Genomic DNA, 20993 nt, shown 5'->3' on the forward strand with positions numbered 1-20993 from the left:
TTACTATATGTCACGAAAAAACAGTCTCAGAATCAGTGGGATCCGTTGAAGTGTTAGAGTTATAACCTCATAAAGTGACAGTGGTCAGAATTGTAAAGGTTGGCCTGGTCATTAAGTATTAAATTGGCTCTGTCACTAAAGAGTTAAGCTGTTGACCTAAAACTACAATGGTAATAATCAGATGGCTCAAGAAATCGAAGAAAGGCACTGACTGACGTAACAAGAGCAGAAAATCTCACATCATTAAAAGGGATGAGGAGCTTGGCAAAGCTTTGAGAATAATTTAGCGCACTCCTCTAAACTGCCTCTTGGATAAAGCGATCTACCCGAAGCGCGAGTGAGCGATCACTCATGTGGGGCAGTTGTGTCTACCTTTATTACATAATTATCCAATATGTAATGTTCTGGGTGTTCCCTCAGTATGTTGTGTGCTGATATAACATCCTGTCTCGCCTCAGCCGCCCCCTCAGAAGCTGTTACCTGAACACGCACAGACGCTGGAGAAATACGACTGGGAAGCCTTTGACAGTCACAGCCACGGTATGAACGATTACCTGTCACTAACACCTGCTAATATGATCCTTCGCATATGCGGACCCTCCGAGACCATGAGTCAGAGATATAATGAATTGTAACCCGCCTCACGTGTCTTATTGGAAGGGTCCAGCAACCCATTGTACTGTGAGAGCTGTCCATCCACTCATTAGGGGTCATTGTAATAGGTGTATCTCATCCTAGAGAATAAGCCAAGCTGAGCTCCGGTCATTTACTGCGGGTGACCTGGCCTAGTGTTATCAGCGCTAAGCATGTGTAACCATCAGGTGGAAATGGCGCAGCACTAAGAGGGTAACACCGTAGTGGGGGGCACGCTCACACACCATCAGGTGGAAATGGCGCAGCACTAAGAGGGTCACAGTGTAGTAGGGGGGCCTGCTCACACACCATCAGGTGGAAATGGTGTAGCACTAAGAGGGTCACACTGTAGTAGGGGGTGCCCGCTCACACACCATCAGGTGGAAATGGCGCATCACTAAGAGGGTAACACCGTAGTAGGGGGCACGCTCACACACCATCAGGTGGAAGTGGCGCAGCACTAAGAGGGTAACACCGTAGTAGGGGTCCCGCTCACACACCATCAGGTGGAAATGGCGCAGCACTAAGAGGGTAACACCGTTGTAGGGGGGCACGCTCACACACCATCAGGTGGAAATGGCGCAGCACTAAGAGGATAACACGTAGTAGGGGGGCCCGCTCACACACCATCAGGTGGAAATGGCGCAGCACTAAGAGGGTAACACGTAGTAGGGGGGCCCGCTCACACACCATCAGGTGGAAATGGTGCAGCACTAAGAGGGTAACACCGTAGTAGGGGGGCACGCTCACACACCATCAGGTGGAAATGGCGTAGCACTAAGAGGGTCACAGTGTAGTAGGGGGGCCTGCTCACATACCATCAGGTGGAAATGGCGCAGCACTAAGGGTAACACCGTAGTAGGGGGCACGCTCACACCATCGGGTGGAAATGGCGCAGCACTAAGAGGGTAACACCTTAGTAGGGGGGCACAATCACACACCATCAGGTGGAAATGGTGCAGCACTAAGAGGGTAACACCGTAGTAGGGGGGGCACGCTCACACACCATCAGGTGGAAATGGCGCAGCACTAAGAGGGTTACACCCTTAGTAGGGGACATGCTCACACTTTAAAAAGTTATCTGTCACTCCAAAAACTCTATTTAGACTGCTTATACAGTCCCATAGGAGACTTAGTCCTTACACATATACCTGCAGTATTGATTTTCCTCCTTTAGTTGTACAGAAAATATTTTATTTCATATATAATTAAGTGGTCGTTGTTGCAAAGGATCCAGTGCGTATTCACCATGTTGCTCTTCTCCCCTTAGCTTGATTGACAGCTCTTTTTTACCCAGAGCGAGCCCTGCGTGAATGGAATCACTGAGGACCTGAAGCGGCGCACACACGGTGACAGTGCAGGTGCGCTCTCATCCCTTTCTGCAGCGCCCACTGTAGCCAAACAGCAGGGAGAGATGATTATGCGCCCGCACTGACACTTTTTGTGCCTTTTCGGCTTCTGCAATGTCAGGGCAGATGTGCAGGACCAAGGGTTTAATTCAGGCAACTGTTGCTCTGGGCAAGAAATTGCTGTCAATGACACTATGAAGAGGCGGAACGGTGAGCTAAGCCTGGCCAGGCCAAGAGAGGACTCCTCATTTACATGGACTAAAAAAATGTTTTATTCAATAACTAAAGTAGGGAAATCTATACCGCTGGTGTGATTTGTATAGGTGCTACGTCCCCAATGGGAGTGTATAAGTAGATCTAAGGGTGACAGACCCCCATAATGGTGTCCTTACACGACCCAGCATTCATGCTTATGAGGTTGCTGGGAAAGATAGTTGTTTACCAGACCGACCACTATCTAATGTTTATGGACCTTTTTTAGAGGTCTTTGGTGTAATATTGTGTATCCAGAGACAGGACTAGACCCCAGTAAAGCACTTCAAAATGATCCCTACTCCATTACCATAAATCGCTATGGCATACATTCAGGCTGAGAAAGCACTGTGAACCAGCAGAAATACTCAGAGTTGTATTAAGGATGACCTGTCACTTGGGATAAATATGTCATTTTTTTCCATGGTGTAAATGCTGCTGTTCTAAACTGACATCACTTTTTTAGTCTTCCTATTAAGGCTCGCACTCATCAGTGTAAATAAAATCTGTCCGATGTCGTTCCTGAAAAGTAGGACAAGTGTCATGCGAGTACAATGCGGTTTTTCTCACCTAGCACTCGTATGTAATCCGTATTCAATGCATTTTTAACATCAGCTTAATTAGTGCAGTGTGTGTAGAACTTGCTGAACATATATTTAGCTAATAAGTAAAGGGAACCTGTCACCAGTTTTGGCCAATGTGAAGCAAGGCCACCACCTTTCGGGGCTGATATACTGTACCGCATTCTATAATGCTGTATATCTGCCCCCAATATGACCTGTAATAGAAAAAAAATATAATTACCTGCGGGGCGGTCCGGTCCGAGGGGTGTCGCAGGTCTTGGTCAGGCGCCTCCCAACTTCTTATGATCGTTGTCCTCCTGCTTGCTCTATGTGAATGACGCATCCCTTCATCATCCACACAATCTCCTCGGCATCGCGCTTCTGCACAGGCGTACTTCAGTACTGCAGTGCGCAGGTGTCGGGAAAGGTCAAAGAGCCCCGGCGCACGCGCACTGCACTACCTTGCTCTGCCCTCAACAGGTCAGAGAAGTACACCTGTGCAGGAACGCAATGCCGAGGAGATTGTTTGGATGACGAAGGGACGCGTCATCCACATGAAGCAAGCAGGAGAATGGTGATCAGAAGAAGATGGGAGGCGCCTGACCAAGATCTGAGACACCCTTCTGACCGGACCGCCCCGCAGGTGACTATAATAAAAGTTATTTTTCTTCTCTTCCAGGTTGGGTTGGGGCAGATATACAGCATTATAGAACGCTGTATATCAGCCCTGAAAGGTGGTGGCCATACTTCACATCAGCAAAACTGGTGACAGGTTCCCTTTAAATAACTTCAAGTAAACAATGGTTTGGGGTCCCCCTACCCCTACTTTTTCTTAACCAGCTGAGGGCTGATATTTGTAGTCTGGGAATGGGGTAATAAACATGGCTCTTGCCAGAGTATCAATATGAGCTCACAGCTAAATACATGTGTATTAAAGTACACACACTGCTCCAATTATATATGTCATTGACATCCTTCTATCAATTCTATGTATTTATTCTATCCTATTCTGATGGGTCACGCTGTGAATTTGCTGTACTGGGCTGATGAAATGTTGGGTTTCCTATGAGATAGGTGCGTAAAAATTGGACGGGCACACACATAGTCCATGTGCCGTGCAATTTTTTTTTCTCGCACCTATTGACTTGCAGTGGCAAGTCTTGACCAATGTATGTTGCCACTTCCTGCATGCTGCAGTTTTTTTCCCACTCCGATTTGAGCTGAGATATGGCCCTTGTTCTCGGTGCATAAATCTAGTCTTGTGAATCAATTGGCCATGGTCATCATCTCTTTTCTGTGGGATTGTTGATGACCACGCCCAGTTGTCTAACAAGACTACATTTATATAAAGAAAAGAAAGGTTCATGTCTCAGGAGCAGGAACAAAAGAAAAACATCTCCAGACCACAGAAAACAGTGACATTAACACCAAGTTAAAAATGACCTATTTATGGGAAGTGAGAGGACCTCTTTAAGGCTTCTTTTACACTTACCAGGTTATTTGCGGCCCGTTTTTACAGGCCATATTGCTGTGATTTTTGCGGTCTCCTGCAAAAACGAGCCACAAAAAACCTTCTCGGATCGCCGTTTTCTCTGTTTTAACAAATTGGTGGGAAAAATACGGCGATCCGCAAATACAGTGTAAAGCAAAAACAAGCTACCGTTGTTTTTGCGGTCCCATTGAAATGTATTGCGGCCGTGTCCGTGAGCAAGCTCGATATTTTTTCACGGCCATACGGCGCTCCGATAAATTTTTGCTGGCCGTTTTTGCGGCCCCATAGAAATCTATTGGGGTCGCAAAAATGGCCTGCAAAAACACAGCAAGTGTAAAAGAACCCTAAGCTGCATCTTTTTACCAGGACAGGGTCTTTTCTCCACATCTAAGAAAAATGGTCTGATTATCCTGATCAGGCTTTGATCAGAGATGCATCAGTTTTCCTCGGATGTGGAGAAAAAAGTTTTCATGGACCCCTAGACTTGAATTGCAAATTTTGATTCGACCTTTGGATCAATATCAGACATGTCTCCCAATTTTTTTTTCTGTGGTCCTTTTGATCTAAGGAAAAATTTGGACATGTGGACAGCCTCCTAGAATATTATAGGTAAGACTGCTATCCATGAAAACCACAGATAGCACTCATCTGAGAAAATTGGTCGTGCGTGCGAGCCCTCAGTCTGGGTCTGAATTTACCACTCCCGTTAAAGGTAATCTGTCAGTAGGTTTTTGCTATTTAATCTGAGAACAGCATGGTGTAGAGACAGAGACCCTGATTTCAGTGATGTGTCACTTACTGAGCTGCTTGTTGTAGTTCAATAAAGTCAGGGTTTTATAAGCAGGAGATTATTGCTAAAGGATTAGTTGTCTTATGTCATCTAGTCCTCCTGCTCTATGTAACCCAGCCCCCACCACTGATTGGCATCTTTCTGTCTATGCACAGTACACAGCTTCCAATCAGTGGTGTGGGTGGGGTTATACAGAGCTCAACCTTTAGGCTGTGTGCACACGCTGCGGATTCTGCTGCGGTTCTGCAGCGGATTTGGCCGCTGCGGACCCGCAACAGTTTTAGCTGCGGTGTACAGTACCATTCAAATGAATGGAAAAAAAAAAACGCTGTGTAGACGGTGTGGATTTTTCCGCGCGGTTTTCCTGCGCTTTTGAAACTGCAGAAAGAATTGACATGTCAATTCTTTCTGCGGAATCCGCAGCGGTTTCCTGTCTCCACCATTGTGGAGATGGTGAAACCGCAGGGCAAAGCCGCAGGCTAATCCGCAGATAAACCGCAGGTCTTTTGACCTGCGTATTTTGCAAAATCCTCGCCGATGACTCCGCAGCGGATTCCGCAGCGTGTGCACACAGCCTTAGAGCACTGCTAGATCTGCAGCAGGAAAAGCTGATTGTATCAAAACCTCACCCAGTAAGGGATATATTGCTGTAATCGGGGTCTTTGCCCCTACACAATGCTGCTCTCAACTTACGTAGCCAAAACCTGCAGACACCTTCCCCTTATTGTAGGCGACTTTAGCTAACAATGAGATGACTAGCTCCATGCTGGTGGAAACATTGCTCTTAGATTAGTGGTTCCATTCTTAGCTGGTAATATCCTTGTAATTATGGGGTTGAAACGTCCGGCTTGCTGTGTCATCACTGAGGTATGGAGTGACAGAACAATGAGATACAGACGTTCTTGTGGCTCTTTGGGGTGTAGTTTGCTTTTTAGTTTCTGGATCCATAAACACACGGCAGTTACGGCTGCGAATCCCCAGTAGTCTCATACTGGAGTAATGTCTGACTGACTGCTCGCTGACAGAACACGATCAGCTTTATTTCATTTTTGTTTTGTTTCCCGCAGTGAATTATCTGACGGAGGAGGTGTTCTTATTGTTACAGTCGGTTGTGGTAAATATGACAAATGGCTTCTGAATTATGTGATATAAAGTGTCTGTGATGGTGTTATTGGAAGGGTTAGTCTGGGAATGTATCTGCTACAGAAATGTCTGCCCGATCTCCCCTACTTAACCTGCAGGAGTCCATTCACACTGTGCAGAGAGAAGCCCATTCACATAGATAAAAGAATAGCGCCTCTCCCAGAAATGTCTGCCCTATCTCCCCTGCCTAACCTGCAGGAGTCCATTCGCACTGTGCAGAGAGAAGCCCATTCACATGGATAAAAGGATAGCCTCTCCCAGAAATGTCTGCCCGATCTCCCCTGCTTAACTTGCAAGAGTCCATTCACACTGTGCAGAGAGAAGCCCATTCACATGGATAAAAGGATAGCTCCTCTCCCAGAAATGTCTGCCCTATCTCTCCTGCCTAACCTGCAGGAGTCCATTCACACTGTGCAGAGAGAAGCCCATTCACATGGATAAAAGGATAGCGCCTCTCCCAGAAATGTCTGCCCGATCTCCCCTACCTAACCTGCAGGAGTCCATTCACACTGCAGAGAGAAGCCCATTCACATGGATAAAAGGATAGCCTCTCCCAGAAATGTCTGCCCGATCTCCCCTGCCTAGCCTGCAGGAGTCCATTCACACTGTGCAGAGAGAAGCCAATTCACATGGATAAAAGGATAGCCTCTCCCAGAAATGTCTGCCCTATCTCCCCTGCCTAACCTGCAGGAGTCCATTCACACTGTGCAGAGAGAAGCCCATTCACATAGATAAAAGAATAGCGCCTCTCCCAGAAATGTCTGCCCGATCTCCCCTACCTAACCTGCAGGAGTCCATTCACACTGTGCAGAGAGAAGCCCATTCACATGGATAAAAGGATAGCCTCTCCCAGAAATGTCTGCCCGATCTCCCCTGCCAAGCCTGCAGGAGTCCATTCACACTGTGCAGAGAGAAGCCAATTCACATGGATAAAAGGATAGCCTCTCCCAGAAATGTCTGCCCGATCTCCCCTGCCTAACCTGCAGGAGTCCATTCACACTGTGCAGAGAGAAGCCCATTCACATGGATAAAAGGATAGCGCCTCTTCCAGAAATGTCAGCCCTATCTCCCCTACCTAACCTGCAGGAGTCCATTCACACTGTGCAGAGAGAAGCCCATTCACATGGATAAAAGGATAGCCTCTCCCAGAAATGTCTGCCCGATCTCCCCTGCTTAACTTGCAGGAGTCCATTCACACTGTGCAGAGAGAAGCCCATTCACATGGATAAAAGGATAGCTCCTCTACCAGAAATGTCTGCCCGATCTCTCCAGCCTAACCTGCAGGAGTCCATTCACACTGTGCAGAGAGAAGCCCATTCTCATGGATAAAAGGATAGCGCCTCTCCCAGAAATGTCTGCCCGATCTCCCCTACCTAACCTGCAGGAGTCCATTCACACTGTGTGCAGAGAGAAGCCCATTCACATGGATAAAAGGATAGCGCCTCTCCCAGAAATGTCTGCCTTATCTCCCCTGCCTAACCTGCAGGAGTCCATTCACACTGTGCAGAGAGAAGCCCATTCACATGGATAAAAGGATAGCCTCTCCCAGAAATGTCTGCCCGATCTCCCCTGCTTAACTTGCAGGAGTCCATTCACACTGTGCAGAGAGAAGCCCATTCACATGGATAAAAGGATAGCTCCTCTCCCAGAAATGTCTGCCCGATCTCTCCTGCCTAACCTGCAGGAGTCCATTCACACTGTGCAGAGAGAAGCCCATTCACATGGATAAAAGGATAGCCTCTCCCAGAAATGTCTGCCCGATCTCCCCTGCTTAACTTGCAGGAGTCCATTCACACTGTGCAGAGAGAAGCCCATTCACATGGATAAAAGGATAGCTCCTCTCCCAGAAATGTCTGCCCGATCTCCCCTACCTAACCTGCAGGAGTCCATTCACACTGTGCAGAGAGAAGCCCATTCACATGGATAAAAGGATAGCCTCTCCCAGAAATGTCTGCCCGATCTCCCCTGCTTAACTTGCAGGAGTCCATTCACACTGTGCAGAGAGAAGCCCATCCACATGGATAAAAGGATAGCTCCTCTCCCAGAAATGTCTGCCCGATCTCTCCTGCCTAACCTGCAGGAGTCCATTCACACTGTGCAGAGAGAAGCCCATTCACATGGATAAAAGGATAGCTCCTCTCCCAGAAATGTCTGCCCGATCTCTCCTGCCTAACCTGCAGGAGTCCATTCACACTGTGCAGTGAGAAGCCCATTCACATGGATAAAAGGATAGCGCCTCTCCCAGAAATGTCTGCCTTATCTCCCCTGCCTAACCTGCAGGAGTCCATTCACACTGTGCAGAGAGAAGCCCATTCACATGGATAAAAGGATAGCGCCTCTCCCAGAAATGTCTGCCCTATCTCCCCTGCCTAGCCTGTAGGAGTCCATTCACACTGTGCAGAGAGAAGCCCATTCACATGGATAAAAGGATAGCCTCTCCCAGAAATGTCTGCCCGATCTCCCCTGCCTAGCCTGCAGGAGTCCATTCACACTGTGCAGAGAGAAGCCCATTCACATGGATAAAAGGATAGCGCCTCTTCCAGAAATGTCTGCCCGATCTCTCCTACCTAACCTGCAGGAGTCCATTCACACTGTGCAGAGAGAAGCCCATTCACATGGATAAAAGGATAGCCTCTCCCAGAAATGTCTGCCCGATCTCCCCTGCCTAACCTGCAGGAGTCCATTCACACTGTGCAGAGAGAAGCCCATTCACATGGATAAAAGGATAGCGCCTCTCCCAGAAATGTCTGCCCTATCTCCCCTGCCTAGCCTGTAGGAGTCCATTCACACTGTGCAGAGAGAAGCCCATTCACATGGATAAAAGGATAGCCTCTCCCAGAAATGTCTGCCCGATCTCCCCTGCCTAGCCTGCAGGAGTCCATTCACACTGTGCAGAGAGAAGCCCATTCACATGGATAAAAGGATAGCGCCTCACCCAGAAATGTCTGCCCGATCTCCCCTGCTTAACTTGCAGGAGTCCATTCACACTGTGCAGAGAGAAGCCCATTCACATGGATAAAAGGATAGCTCCTCTCCCAGAAATGTCTGCCCGATCTCTCCTGCCTAACCTGCAGGAGTCCATTCACACTGTGCAGAGAGAAGCCCATTCACATGGATAAAAGGATAGCCTCTCCCAGAAATGTCTGCCCGATCTAACCTGCAGGAGTCCATTCACACTGTGCAGAGAGAAGCCCATTCACATGGATAAAAGGATAGCCTCTCCCAGAAATGTCTGCCCGATCTCCCCTGCCTAACCTGCAGGAGTCCATTCGCACTGTGCAGAGAGAAGCCCATTCACATGGATAAAAGGATAGCTCCTCTCCCAGAAATGTCTGCCCGATCTCTCCTGCCTAACCTGCAGGAGTCCATTCACACTGTGCAGAGAGAAGCCAATTCACATGGATAAAAGGATAGCGCCTCTCCCAGAAATGTCTGCCCGATCTCCCCTACCTAACCTGCAGGAGTCCATTCACACTGTGCAGAGAGAAGCCCATTCACATGGATAAAAGGATAGCGCCTCTCCCAGAAATGTCTGCTCGATCTCCCCTACCTAACCTGCAGGAGTCCATTCACACTGTGCAGAGAGAAGCCCATTCACATGGATAAAAGGATAGCCTCTCCCAGAAATGTCTGCCCTATCTCCCCTGCCTAACCTGCAGGAGTCCATTCGCACTGTGCAGAGAGAAGCCCATTCACATGGATAAAAGGATAGCCTCTCCCAGAAATGTCTGCCCGATCTCCCCTGCTTAACTTGCAGGAGTCCATTCACACTGTGCAGAGAGAAGCCCATTCACATGGATAAAAGGATAGCTCCTCTCCCAGAAATGTCTGCCCGATCTCTCCTGCCTAACCTGCAGGAGTCCATTCACACTGTGCAGAGAGAAGCCAATTCACATGGATAAAAGGATAGCTCCTCTCCCAGAAATGTCTGCCCGATCTCTCCTGCCTAACCTGCAGGAGTCCATTCACACTGTGCAGTGAGAAGCCCATTCACATGGATAAAAGGATAGCGCCTCTCCCAGAAATGTCTGCCTTATCTCCCCTGCCTAACCTGCAGGAGTCCATTCACACTGTGCAGAGAGAAGCCCATTCACATGGATAAAAGGATAGCCTCTCCCAGAAATGTCTGCCCGATCTCCCCTGCCTAGCCTGCAGGGGTCCATTCACACTGTGCAGAGAGAAGCCCATTCAATGGATAAAAGGATAGCGCCTCTCCCAGAAATGTCTGCCCTTTCTCCCCTACCTAACCTGCAGGAGTCCATTCACACTGTGCAGAGAGAAGCCCATTCACATGGATAAAAGGATAGCGCCTCTCCCAGAAATGTCTGCCCTATCTCCCCTGCCTAGCCTGTAGGAGTCCATTCACACTGTGCAGAGAGAAGCCCATTCACATGGATAAAAGGATAGCCTCTCCCAGAAATGTCTGCCCGATCTCCCCTGCCTAGCCTGCAGGAGTCCATTCACACTGTGCAGAGAGAAGCCCATTCACATGGATAAAAGGATAGCGCCTCTTCCAGAAATGTCTGCCCGATCTCCCCTGCTTAACCTGCAGGAGTCCATTCACACTGTGCAGAGAGAAGCCCATTCACATGGATAAAAGGATAGCCTCTCCCAGAAATGTCTGCCCGATCTCCCCTGCCTAGCCTGCAGGAGTCCATTCACACTGTGCAGAGAGAAGCCCATTCACATGGATAAAAGGATAGCCTCTCCCAGAAATGTCTGCCCGATCTCTCCTGCCTAACCTGCAGGAGTCCATTCACACTGTGCAGTGAGAAGCCCATTCACATGGATAAAAGGATAGCGCCTCTCCCAGAAATGTCTGCCTTATCTCCCCTGCCTAACCTGCAGGAGTCCATTCACACTGTGCAGAGAGAAGCCCATTCACATGGATAAAAGGATAGCCTCTCCCAGAAATGTCTGCCCGATCTCCCCTGCCTAGCCTGCAGGGGTCCATTCACACTGTGCAGAGAGAAGCCCATTCAATGGATAAAAGGATAGCGCCTCTCCCAGAAATGTCTGCCCTTTCTCCCCTACCTAACCTGCAGGAGTCCATTCACACTGTGCAGAGAGAAGCCCATTCACATGGATAAAAGGATAGCGCCTCTCCCAGAAATGTCTGCCCTATCTCCCCTGCCTAGCCTGTAGGAGTCCATTCACACTGTGCAGAGAGAAGCCCATTCACATGGATAAAAGGATAGCCTCTCCCAGAAATGTCTGCCCGATCTCCCCTGCCTAGCCTGCAGGAGTCCATTCACACTGTGCAGAGAGAAGCCCATTCACATGGATAAAAGGATAGCGCCTCTTCCAGAAATGTCAGCCCTATCTCCCCTACCTAACCTGCAGGAGTCCATTCACACTGTGCAGAGAGAAGCCCATTCACATGGATAAAAGGATAGCCTCTCCCAGAAATGTCTGCCCGATCTCCCCTGCCTAGCCTGCAGGAGTCCATTCACACTGTGCAGAGAGAAGCCCATTCACATGGATAAAAGGATAGCGCCTCTCCCAGAAATGTTTGCCCTATCTAACCTGCAGGAGTCCATTCACACTGTGCAGAGAGAAGCCCATTCACATATATAAAAGGATAGCCTCCCTCCGAAATGTCTGCAATAGGTCTGGGGCGTGTAAACGCCTGTCACTAATCATCTGCACTTTGGATTCTGTGATTCCAGGCTGCTTTTATTTCAAGGATTGTGCCAGAGTTATTTGCAGCTGCCTTAAGGTACTGTCACACTTAGCGATGCACCAGCGATCCCGACCAGTGATGTGAAGCGGTCAGGATCGCTGGTGCATCGCTAAGTGGTCGCCAGTGAGCTGCCACACAGGCAGATCTCACCAGCGACATCGCAGGGGTCGGCAGTCGCTACTTACCTGTCAGACGCGGCGATCCTGACGTCCTCCCGCCCGCCTCCACGCATCGCTTGTCGGCGCCACAGGAAGCCCAGCAAGAAGTGCGCGACAAGAAACGGTCCAGGACGTTTTCGCGCGATCAGCGACAGACAGCGGGGAAGCCGGTCGGAGGTAAGTATCAGACATAGCGATATCGCTAGCAATATCGCTGCTACGTCACAAAACCAGTGACGTTATAGCGATATTGCTAGTGATATCGCTTAGTGTGACAGGCCCTTTACTTTGGTAGGGGAGAGTTCACACCTCTCAGTCATATCGCGTTTTTTGTTACAGTTTATGTAACGCTGCATACTTTATCTTCACTTCTGTGCAAAGTACATCAAAAAGTGCAAGGAAGCAACAAAAAGATCATGTGTGAATGCACCCTTACTGACGGCCACTTACTGGGTGCGCTGACGACCGCTTACTGGGTGCGCTGACGGCCGCTTACTGGGTGCGCTGACGGCCGCTTACTGGGTGCGCTGACGGCCGCTTACTGGGTGCGCTGACGGCCGCTTACTGGGTGTGCTGACGGCCGCTTACTGGGTGCGCTGACGGCCGCTTTCTGGGGTCTATTGAGGTTTGCTTACGGGGTACATTGGGGTTTGCTTACAAGGCATGTTGGGGTTTGCTTAGGGGGGTACGCTGAGGGTCGCTTACGTGGTACACTGAGGGTCGCTTACGGGGTACGCTGAGGGTTGCCTATGGGACACGCTGGTGGTTGCATTTGCTGGGGTTGCTTTTAGAGTATGCTTTCAGAGTCTCACAGAACTCCTTCCTCAGGAAAAACCACCATGAGGAAGGAGTTCTGTGAGACTGAAACGTGTAGAATAAAGACCACTGTATTAATAATCCGAGTTTTTAGTGATTCGCAGCGCGGATTGTCTGACCACTTTCCTATCCTGAATCTTCTGTGTTGGTCCCTCGTGGATCTGTGGTTCTGCAGCAGCGAATCCTCCATTGCCTGTTACAAAACTCCATTTGGTGAGTGTATTACTTGCAATTGTTATCTGCACACCGGATAATGCACTATTGCGCTATTTCTCTTTTATAGCAATCTTAGTCAATTAAACCTGGCAGAACTTCTATACTGCATGAAATATTTGCCGATACTCCCCTTACCCACTCATCATATAATCGTAGAGTTGGAAGGGACCTCCTGGGCCATCTATTCCAACCCCCTGCTCAAAACAGGATTCGCTAAATCATCCCAGACAGATGTCTGTGCAGCCTCTGTTTGAAGACTTCTATTGAAGGAGAACTCACCACCTCTCGTGGCAGCCTGTTCCACTCATTGATCACTCTAACTGTCAAAAAGTTTTTTCTAATATCTAATCTGTGTCTCCTCCCATTCAGTTTCATCCCATTGCTTCTAGTCTTTCCTTGTGCAAATGAGAATAAAGATGATCCTTCTACAATGTGACAGCCCTTGAGATATTTGTAGACAGCTATTAAGTCTCTTCTCAGTCTTCTCTTTTGCAAGCTAAACATTCCTAAATCCTGCAACCTTTCCTCATAAGACAGGGTTTGCAGACCATTCTGGTCGCTCTTTTCTGAACTTGCTCCAGTTTGTTGATGTCTTTTTTTAAAATGTGGCGCCCAAAACTGGACACAGTATTCCAGATGAGGAGTAGAGGGCAATAATGACTTCACGTGATCTAGACTGTATGCATCTGTTAATACATCCTAGAATTGCATTTGCCTTTTTTGCTGCTGCATCACACTGTTGACTCATTCAGTCTGTGATCTATTAGTATACCCAAGTCTTTTTCACATGAGCTGTTGCTTAGCCCTATTCCTCCCATTCTGTATATGCTTTTTTCATTTTTATTGCCCAGATGTAGTACTTTGCATTTTTCCCTGTTAAAAACCATTCTGTTAGTTGCTGCCCACTGCTCCAATTTATTTATATCTTTTTGAATCCTCTCTCTCTCTTCTCTAGTATTAGCTACCCCTCCTAGCTTTGTGTCATCAGCAAATTTAATCAGTTTACCCTCAATTCCTTCATCTAAATCGTTGATAAAGATGTTGAACAATACAGGGCCCAGGACAGAGCCCTGTGGTTCCCTACTTGAGACATTCTTCCAACTCGATGTGCAGCCATTTACGACCACTCTTTGGGTCTAATCACTAAGCCAGTTATGAATCCACCTAACAGTTGCCTTGTCCATTCCATACTTAGCCATTTTTTCAATACGGATTGTGTGAGATACTTTGTCAAATGCTTTGCTGAAGTCAAGATATACTATACAGCAATTTCCCTGATCCACCCAATCAGTGATTCTGTCATAGAAGGAAATTAAGTTAGTCTGACATGACTTATTAGTTACAAACCCATGCTGACTCTGTTTAATCACTTCATTATTATCCAGGTACTTACATACATGTTGTTTAATAATTTGTTCAAAGATCTTTCCTGGTATAGAAGTCAGACCCACGGGCCTATAGTTGCTTGGGTCCACCTTCTTCCCCTTTTTGAAGATAGGAACAACATTTGCTCTTCTCCAGTCTTCTGGGACTTCTCCTGTTCTCCAAGAATTTTCAAAGATTATGGAGAGGGGTTCAAAAATTTCTGCTGCTATCTCCTTCAGTACTCTGGGGTGTAATTCATCTGGACCTGGAGACTTGAATTCATTTAGTTTAGATAAGTGTTTCCTCACTATCTTTCTGTCTATAGATATCCTGGATTCTTCTATTCCCTTAATAGGACAGTGAAGAACAGTTGATGTTACATTTCTGAGAGAAAACAGATGCAAGATAGGAATTTAAAAGTTCGGCCTTCTTAACATCCTGTCTTACCATTTCATCATTTTCATCCTGTAAAAATCTTATAGCATCTTTGACTTTTCTTTTACTTTTGACATATCCCCAAAATCCTTTATTATTGCTTTTGACGTCTCTTGCAAGCCTCAATTCATTGTCAGCTTTAATAATCTGATTCGTTCCCTGCAGGTTCTGCAGACAGCATTACACTCTTCTTTAGATATGTCTCCCTCTTTCCATTTTATAAACATTTATTTCTTCCTTTTTAGCATGTGCTTAAGTTCTGTGTTCATCCATCCTGGTTTCCTTAAATGCTTCCTATTCTTCCCTCTTTTCGGAATTGTTAACAATTGTGTTTTGAGAAGTTCATTTTTCAAGATTTCCCATTCTTCCTGGACATTTTTGTCTTTAAGGATATCCAGCCATTGGATCCCTCCAATTCTCTTTCTGAATCCCTTAAAATCTGCCTTTCTGAAATCTAACCTTGACGTCTGAGTGTTCACAGGTCCTCCTCCTCTAGTTATCCAAAATTCTAAAATCGCATGGTCGCTACCTCCTAGGGTCCCAGCCACTTTTACCTCCTCAACCATTTCCTCCATGTTTATGAGTATTAGATCCAAGGTAGCAGATCCTCTTGTTTTCTCTCCTACCTTTTGGAAGATAAAGTTGTCAGCAAGAGAGGATAATAACTTCCTTGACCTGATAGTTTTGCCTGAGAGAGATTCCCAACAAATGTCTAGATAGTTGAAGAATATTTAGAATTGAGAGTCCTCAATGGTTGATACCTTTTAATGGCTAACTGAAAAGATGGTAACAAGTTGCAAGCTTTCGAATAGTTGAAGTCTCCCATGACAACTATGTCATATTTTTTGGAGAACTCGGCCATTTGATGCATAAAGAGTTCATCCCTATGTTCAGCTTGCACTGGCGGCCTGTAGTAAATGCCTACAATGGTGTCCTTTCCATTGTTCTGTCCTTGTATTCTTACCCAAACAGTTTCCACAGAACTCCCAGTCTCTGAAGCTTCAATCTCTGTGCAGACATACGCGTTTCTAACATACACTGCGACACCTCCTCCTCGTTTATCAAGTCTGTTTCTAGCAAATAAGTTGTATGCTTCTAGTCTTGTATTCCAATCATGCGTATTGTCCCACCAAGTTTCAGTGATTCCAATGACATCATATTTCTTTTCCTGCGTTAGTAGTTCCAGTTCTCCTTGTTTGTTGCCCATGCTTTGTGCATTAGTATAGAAACATTTTAGTTTGTTATTGGTTTCTCTTTCTCCAATATTTTTATTATTTAGATTGTTTTGTCTTTGTTCTTCCTTTTCACTTCTAATAGCAGAGTTCTCAGTAGTATTTGTCAGGTGTTTGGCTTTTTCAGGCCTTTTGCTTCCCTTCCAACATTGTTCTAGTTTAAAGCTCTCCTGATGAGTGTAGCAAGGAGACTTCCAAATACATGTTTTCCAGTCTTCGTAAGGTGCACCCCATCTCTAGCAAGTAGTCCATCGTATACAGTAGGTAATTCACTCCGTGATCCAGAAATCCAAATCCTTGCTGACGGCACCATCGACGTAGCTAGTTGTTCACCTGCAGAATCTTATTCCACGTCCTTGTTCCATGGCCATCCACTGGGAGGATGGAAGAGAAGACCACCTGCGCTCCCAGTTCTTTCACTTTTTTACCTAAGTTTTCAAAGTCACTGCAGATGGTTTCCAGGTCGTTTCTTGCGGTGTCATTTGTCCCCACATGTATTAGCAGGAATGGGTAGTCATCTGTAGGTCTGAAGAGTCCTGATATCCTGTCAGACACGTCTTTAATTTTTGCACCTGGAAGACAGCACATTTCTCTTGAGGTTATATCCGGTCTGCAGATAGTGACCTCTGTTCCTCTCAACAGAGAATCCCCCACGAACACAACTCTCCGTTTCTTCTTCACACCATTTTTCTTTCTCCATTCAGGAGGATTCTGAAGGTTGCTGTTTGTGGGCAAAGTGTTATCCTGATTTATTTCTTCATCGTTCTCCTGTGTAAGAGCCTGGTACTGGTTCCTGAGCAGTATGGGTGCTGACTGCCTCCTGATCCTCCTGCTTCTCTGGGTCACGTTTCCATTCCTCTGTTTCTTCAGGTGCACTTCAAATTTCTTCTCTTTCTGTAACATGAAGAGATAATTCTGCTCTGTCCAAGAACTCTTCACCTTCCTTAATGATCTTCAATGTAGCTAACCTCTCTTCGAGATTTTGCAACTTTTCCTCCAACAGGGACACAAGCTTGCATTTGTGGCATGTGAAGTTTGGCTTTTCCACTGGTAAGTCTGTGAACATGTAGCAAGAAATGCAGCTCACCAAATGGCTCCTGGCCTCTTCCATATTGTCAAAGAGATTTCAATGCAATGAAAAATGAGCCAAAATTCGGCGCGCAGTTTACCGATGTCCTCTTTTCAGCTGCAACGGCCAAAATCCAGTGCTCGTTGAGCTTGCGGACACTTCACTTATCCCAGAAGGCAATGGGAATATGCAAATGATCTCCTCAGCACTCTTCCCCTGGTTTACATGTGCAGACCACATGTAAAAAAGCTGACCCCGTTAATGAATGCTGCATGTAAAACACGTATTCAGAATATCAGATGCCCCAATGCAGTAAATTACCTGAACCATATATTACAGTTACCATTTCAGAACATTCACTGTATGGATTTGGTGTTGTGTGTAGGAATATGGCAATTTCTCTTTAACCAATCTTTTTACTTACAGATGGCATGCCAGGAAAACGATGTGGAGTCGCTAAAAATTTTGCAGGTTGAACTTTGGTATGTGCATCAGATGAATATTCATTTTAAACTGTTAAGTCTCTGACTCTGTTGCTCCGGTTCAGAACCGGAGAAGACAATAGTACCAAAGCGAGAGACTGAGTACAGAGTGAGGGAACAGGCCGGGTCATACACGGGAAGCAAACAAGCAACGCAGAATACACGCACACCAGGGGTCAGACACACCAGAGCAACAGTATAGCTGACAGAGAACCCTGGTAAAGAGTGAGTATAAATACCCCTCCCAGATCCAGAAAGAGGCCACGAACACTTAACCCTGTGAGTGCAGGGCAAGAACCCTGTTCAAACCATGACAATAAGGCTCTTTTGACATAGAATTGCTACTTCCAGTAGATGGTACTAATTTGCATATTTCACAGATAGAACTCGTACCTGTGATAGTTTATGCGGCTATTCATATATTTTTTTGCAGACTGAGACATGTCTGATCGTGATTCAATTTTCGGATGAAATTTAGCAATCAAGTCTATAGGTCAGTGAAAAAATTGGTCAGCACTCGAATCTTGTCTGTTTTTCACAGCCCATTTGATATGAGAAGATTGAGAACCTTTCATCATTTTTTTTCATCCGAGACAAACTTGAATCTGACCAAATTCTGATGGTAAAAACTGACACTCACCAAACTCTGGGAATTCTGATCAGAAACGATGATGAAACTCAGACTATTTTTTGTATACGAGAGAAACCAGTTGTATGTGAATTAGGTCTTGTGCTCTTTCTCCCTGACACATCGTACCCGGCTCTGCACCAAACTTACCGCACCATACGGCTCCATGATCTGTCTGATTAGTAGATACACACCGCCTATGTGACATTCATTTCATAGGCTCATTTATCTTTTTTTTGCAAAAACTTTCTTGAATATGGCAATTGTCATAATAAATATTCAGTATTCACCCCGAGTGCACAAATCCATTCCAACTGCCCAAATTAGTGCAAGTCCTTACCCATAAGCAGACCCCACTTGGAGCAAGGTGAGCGTGCACGCTGGCACACAGCTGGACGTTTTGGGGGACATCCCTTTATCCAGGCCGCCTTCAGGTGCTCGGAGAAGAGAAGGGGCGAGTCCCTGAAACATCCCATTGTGTGCGAGTGTATGCCCGGGAATTGCTCCATGTGTGGTCTGCTTATAGGTATGGACTTGCGCTAATTTGTGCATTCAGAATGGATTGTCACATTTGAGGTGAATACTTTTTATGACTGTTATGTCAGTTGCCGCGTTGAAGAAATTTTTTGAAAAAAAACCAATGAATTTTTGTAAAGAAGTTATGAAATGATTTCCACAAAGTGTGATTTGTCTGTAGGTGTAGACCCCCGTACACACATTGTGCTTTCCTAGGTGCAATACGTGCGCTTGAGATTACTTTTCAGTAGAGCCATTGGCAATCCATGGGTTACATGTAAAATCCGGCCTGTTATTACCGGTACAGTACGACTGTGTGAATGATGACTTGCACTACTTTCCATAGCAGCAGCTCTGTGAACATTTGACTTCCGTGTTGACAGTCAGTTATGGCACATCCTCTTCCACTGACTGTGTTTTCGGCAGTTTTGCTTGTGTTGGTGGTGCTATGCCACTAAATGCAAGTGTGAGCAATGCTTCAAAGTCGTGTCTATAGACATGAAGCATTTTGTTCCTCTATTATTTGCTGACATGTTTTACACTATGTGTCCTTATTTATTACGTAATAAACAAAGAACTGTTCTTCTAGACAGTGTCTAATCTTGCTTTAATCTCTCATTAATCCTTGAAGGAATCCTAAAGCAGCATGTTTTCCATTATTGATGTTCTGCAATTCCCGGTCTCATCCGCAGCCTGCCGGACATATGTTTCCATTTATGTGTGTAACTGTCACACTGCTGTAATATTTCTTGATGGATCGGGCTATGAACTCCTCATTTACAGATGTCAGCATTTTTTTAGCCTCTTGTGTACAGATAACAGCTGCACCTTATTACAACCTGTAATGAAAGGGGTTGTGCGGCCTTAGGATACAAGTCTGCAGTCACCATACAGTGGGGCAAAAAAGTATTTAGTCAGTCAGCAATAGTGCAAGTTCCACCACTTAAAAAGATGAGAGGCGTCTGTAATTTACATCATAGGTAGACCTCAACTATGGGAGACAAACTGAGAAAAAAAAATCCAGAAAATCACATTGTCTGTTTTTTTTTCATTTTATTTGCATATTATGGTGGAAAATAAGTATTTGGTCAGAAACAAAATTTCATCTCAATACTTTGTGATATATCCTTTGTTGGCAATGACAGAGGTCAAACGTTTTCTGTAAGTCTTCACAAGGTTGCCACACACTGTTGTTGGTATGTTGGCCCATTCCTCCATGCAGATCTCCTCTAGAACAGTGATGTTTTTGGCTTTTCGCTTGGCAACACGGACTTTCAACTCCCTCCAAAGGTTTTCTATAGGGTTGAGATCTGGAGACTGGCTAGGCCACTCCAGGACCTTGAAATGCTTCTTACGAAGCCACTCCTTCGTTGCCCTGGCGGTGTGCTTTGGATCATTGTCATGTTGAAAGACCCAGCCACGTTTCATCTTCAATGCCCTTGCTGATTGAAGGAGGTTTGCACTCAAAATCTCATGATACATGGCCCCATTCATTCTTTCATGTACCCAGATCAGTCGTCCTGGCCCCTTTGCAGAGAAACAGCCCCAAAGCATGATGTTTCCACCACCATGCTTTACAGTAGGTATGGTGTTTGATGGATGCAACTCAGTATTCTTTTTCCTCCAAACACGACAAGTTGTGTTTCTACCAAACAGTTCCAGTTTGGTTTCATCAGACCATAGGACATTCTCCCAAAACTCCTCTGGATCATCCAAATGCTCTCTAGCAAACTTCAGACGGGCCCGGACATGTACAGGCTTAAGCAGTGGGACACGTCTGGCACTGCAGGATCTGAGTCCATGGTGGCGTAGTGTGTTACTTATGGTAGGCCTTGTTACATTGGTCCTAGCTCTCTGCAGTTCATTCACTAGGTCCCCCCGCGTGGTTCTGGGATTTTTGCTCACCGTTCTTGTGATCATTCTGATCCCACGGGGTGGGATTTTGCGTGGAGCACCAGATCGAGGGAGATTATCAGTGGTCTTGTATGTCTTCCATTTTCTAATTATTGCTCCCACAGTTGATTTCTTCACTCCAAGCTGGTTGGCTATTGCAGACTCAGTCTTCCCAGCCTGGTGCAGGGCTACAATTTTGTTTCTGGTGTCCTTTGACAGCTCTTTGGTCTTCACCATAGTGGAGTTTGGAGTCAGACTGTTTGAGGGTGTGCACAGGT

The 20993-nt window shown here is 46.2% G+C and overlaps 1 protein-coding gene and 1 long non-coding RNA gene across 4 annotated transcripts in view; one reads left to right on the forward strand and one right to left on the reverse strand.

Moving 5' to 3' along the window:
• LOC141098692 (40-kDa huntingtin-associated protein-like) overlaps nucleotides 1-20993 on the forward strand; it is a 62023-nt gene that overhangs the window by 37185 nt on the left and 3845 nt on the right. For 2 of the 3 annotated variants that reach the window (XM_073586661.1, XM_073586662.1), the window contains exons 9-11: nucleotides 459-540; nucleotides 6147-6193; nucleotides 17623-17678. In XM_073586661.1, the coding sequence (XP_073442762.1) occupies nucleotides 459-540; nucleotides 6147-6193; nucleotides 17623-17678 (185 nt within the window). Of the gene's footprint in view, nucleotides 1-458; nucleotides 541-6146; nucleotides 6194-17622; nucleotides 17679-18111; nucleotides 18172-20993 lie in introns of all 3 variants that reach the window. The other variant, XR_012234314.1, reaches the window with a different exon arrangement.
• Nucleotides 1-20993, reverse strand: part of LOC141098693 (uncharacterized) — a 51739-nt gene that overhangs the window by 11045 nt on the left and 19701 nt on the right. The window lies entirely within an intron of this gene.

The sequence above is a fragment of the Dendrobates tinctorius genome, unplaced genomic scaffold (assembly GCF_039654945.1).
Source record: "Dendrobates tinctorius isolate UK_male_01 unplaced genomic scaffold, ASM3965494v1 ptg000094l, whole genome shotgun sequence".
Taxonomy (NCBI): domain Eukaryota; kingdom Metazoa; phylum Chordata; class Amphibia; order Anura; family Dendrobatidae; genus Dendrobates; species Dendrobates tinctorius.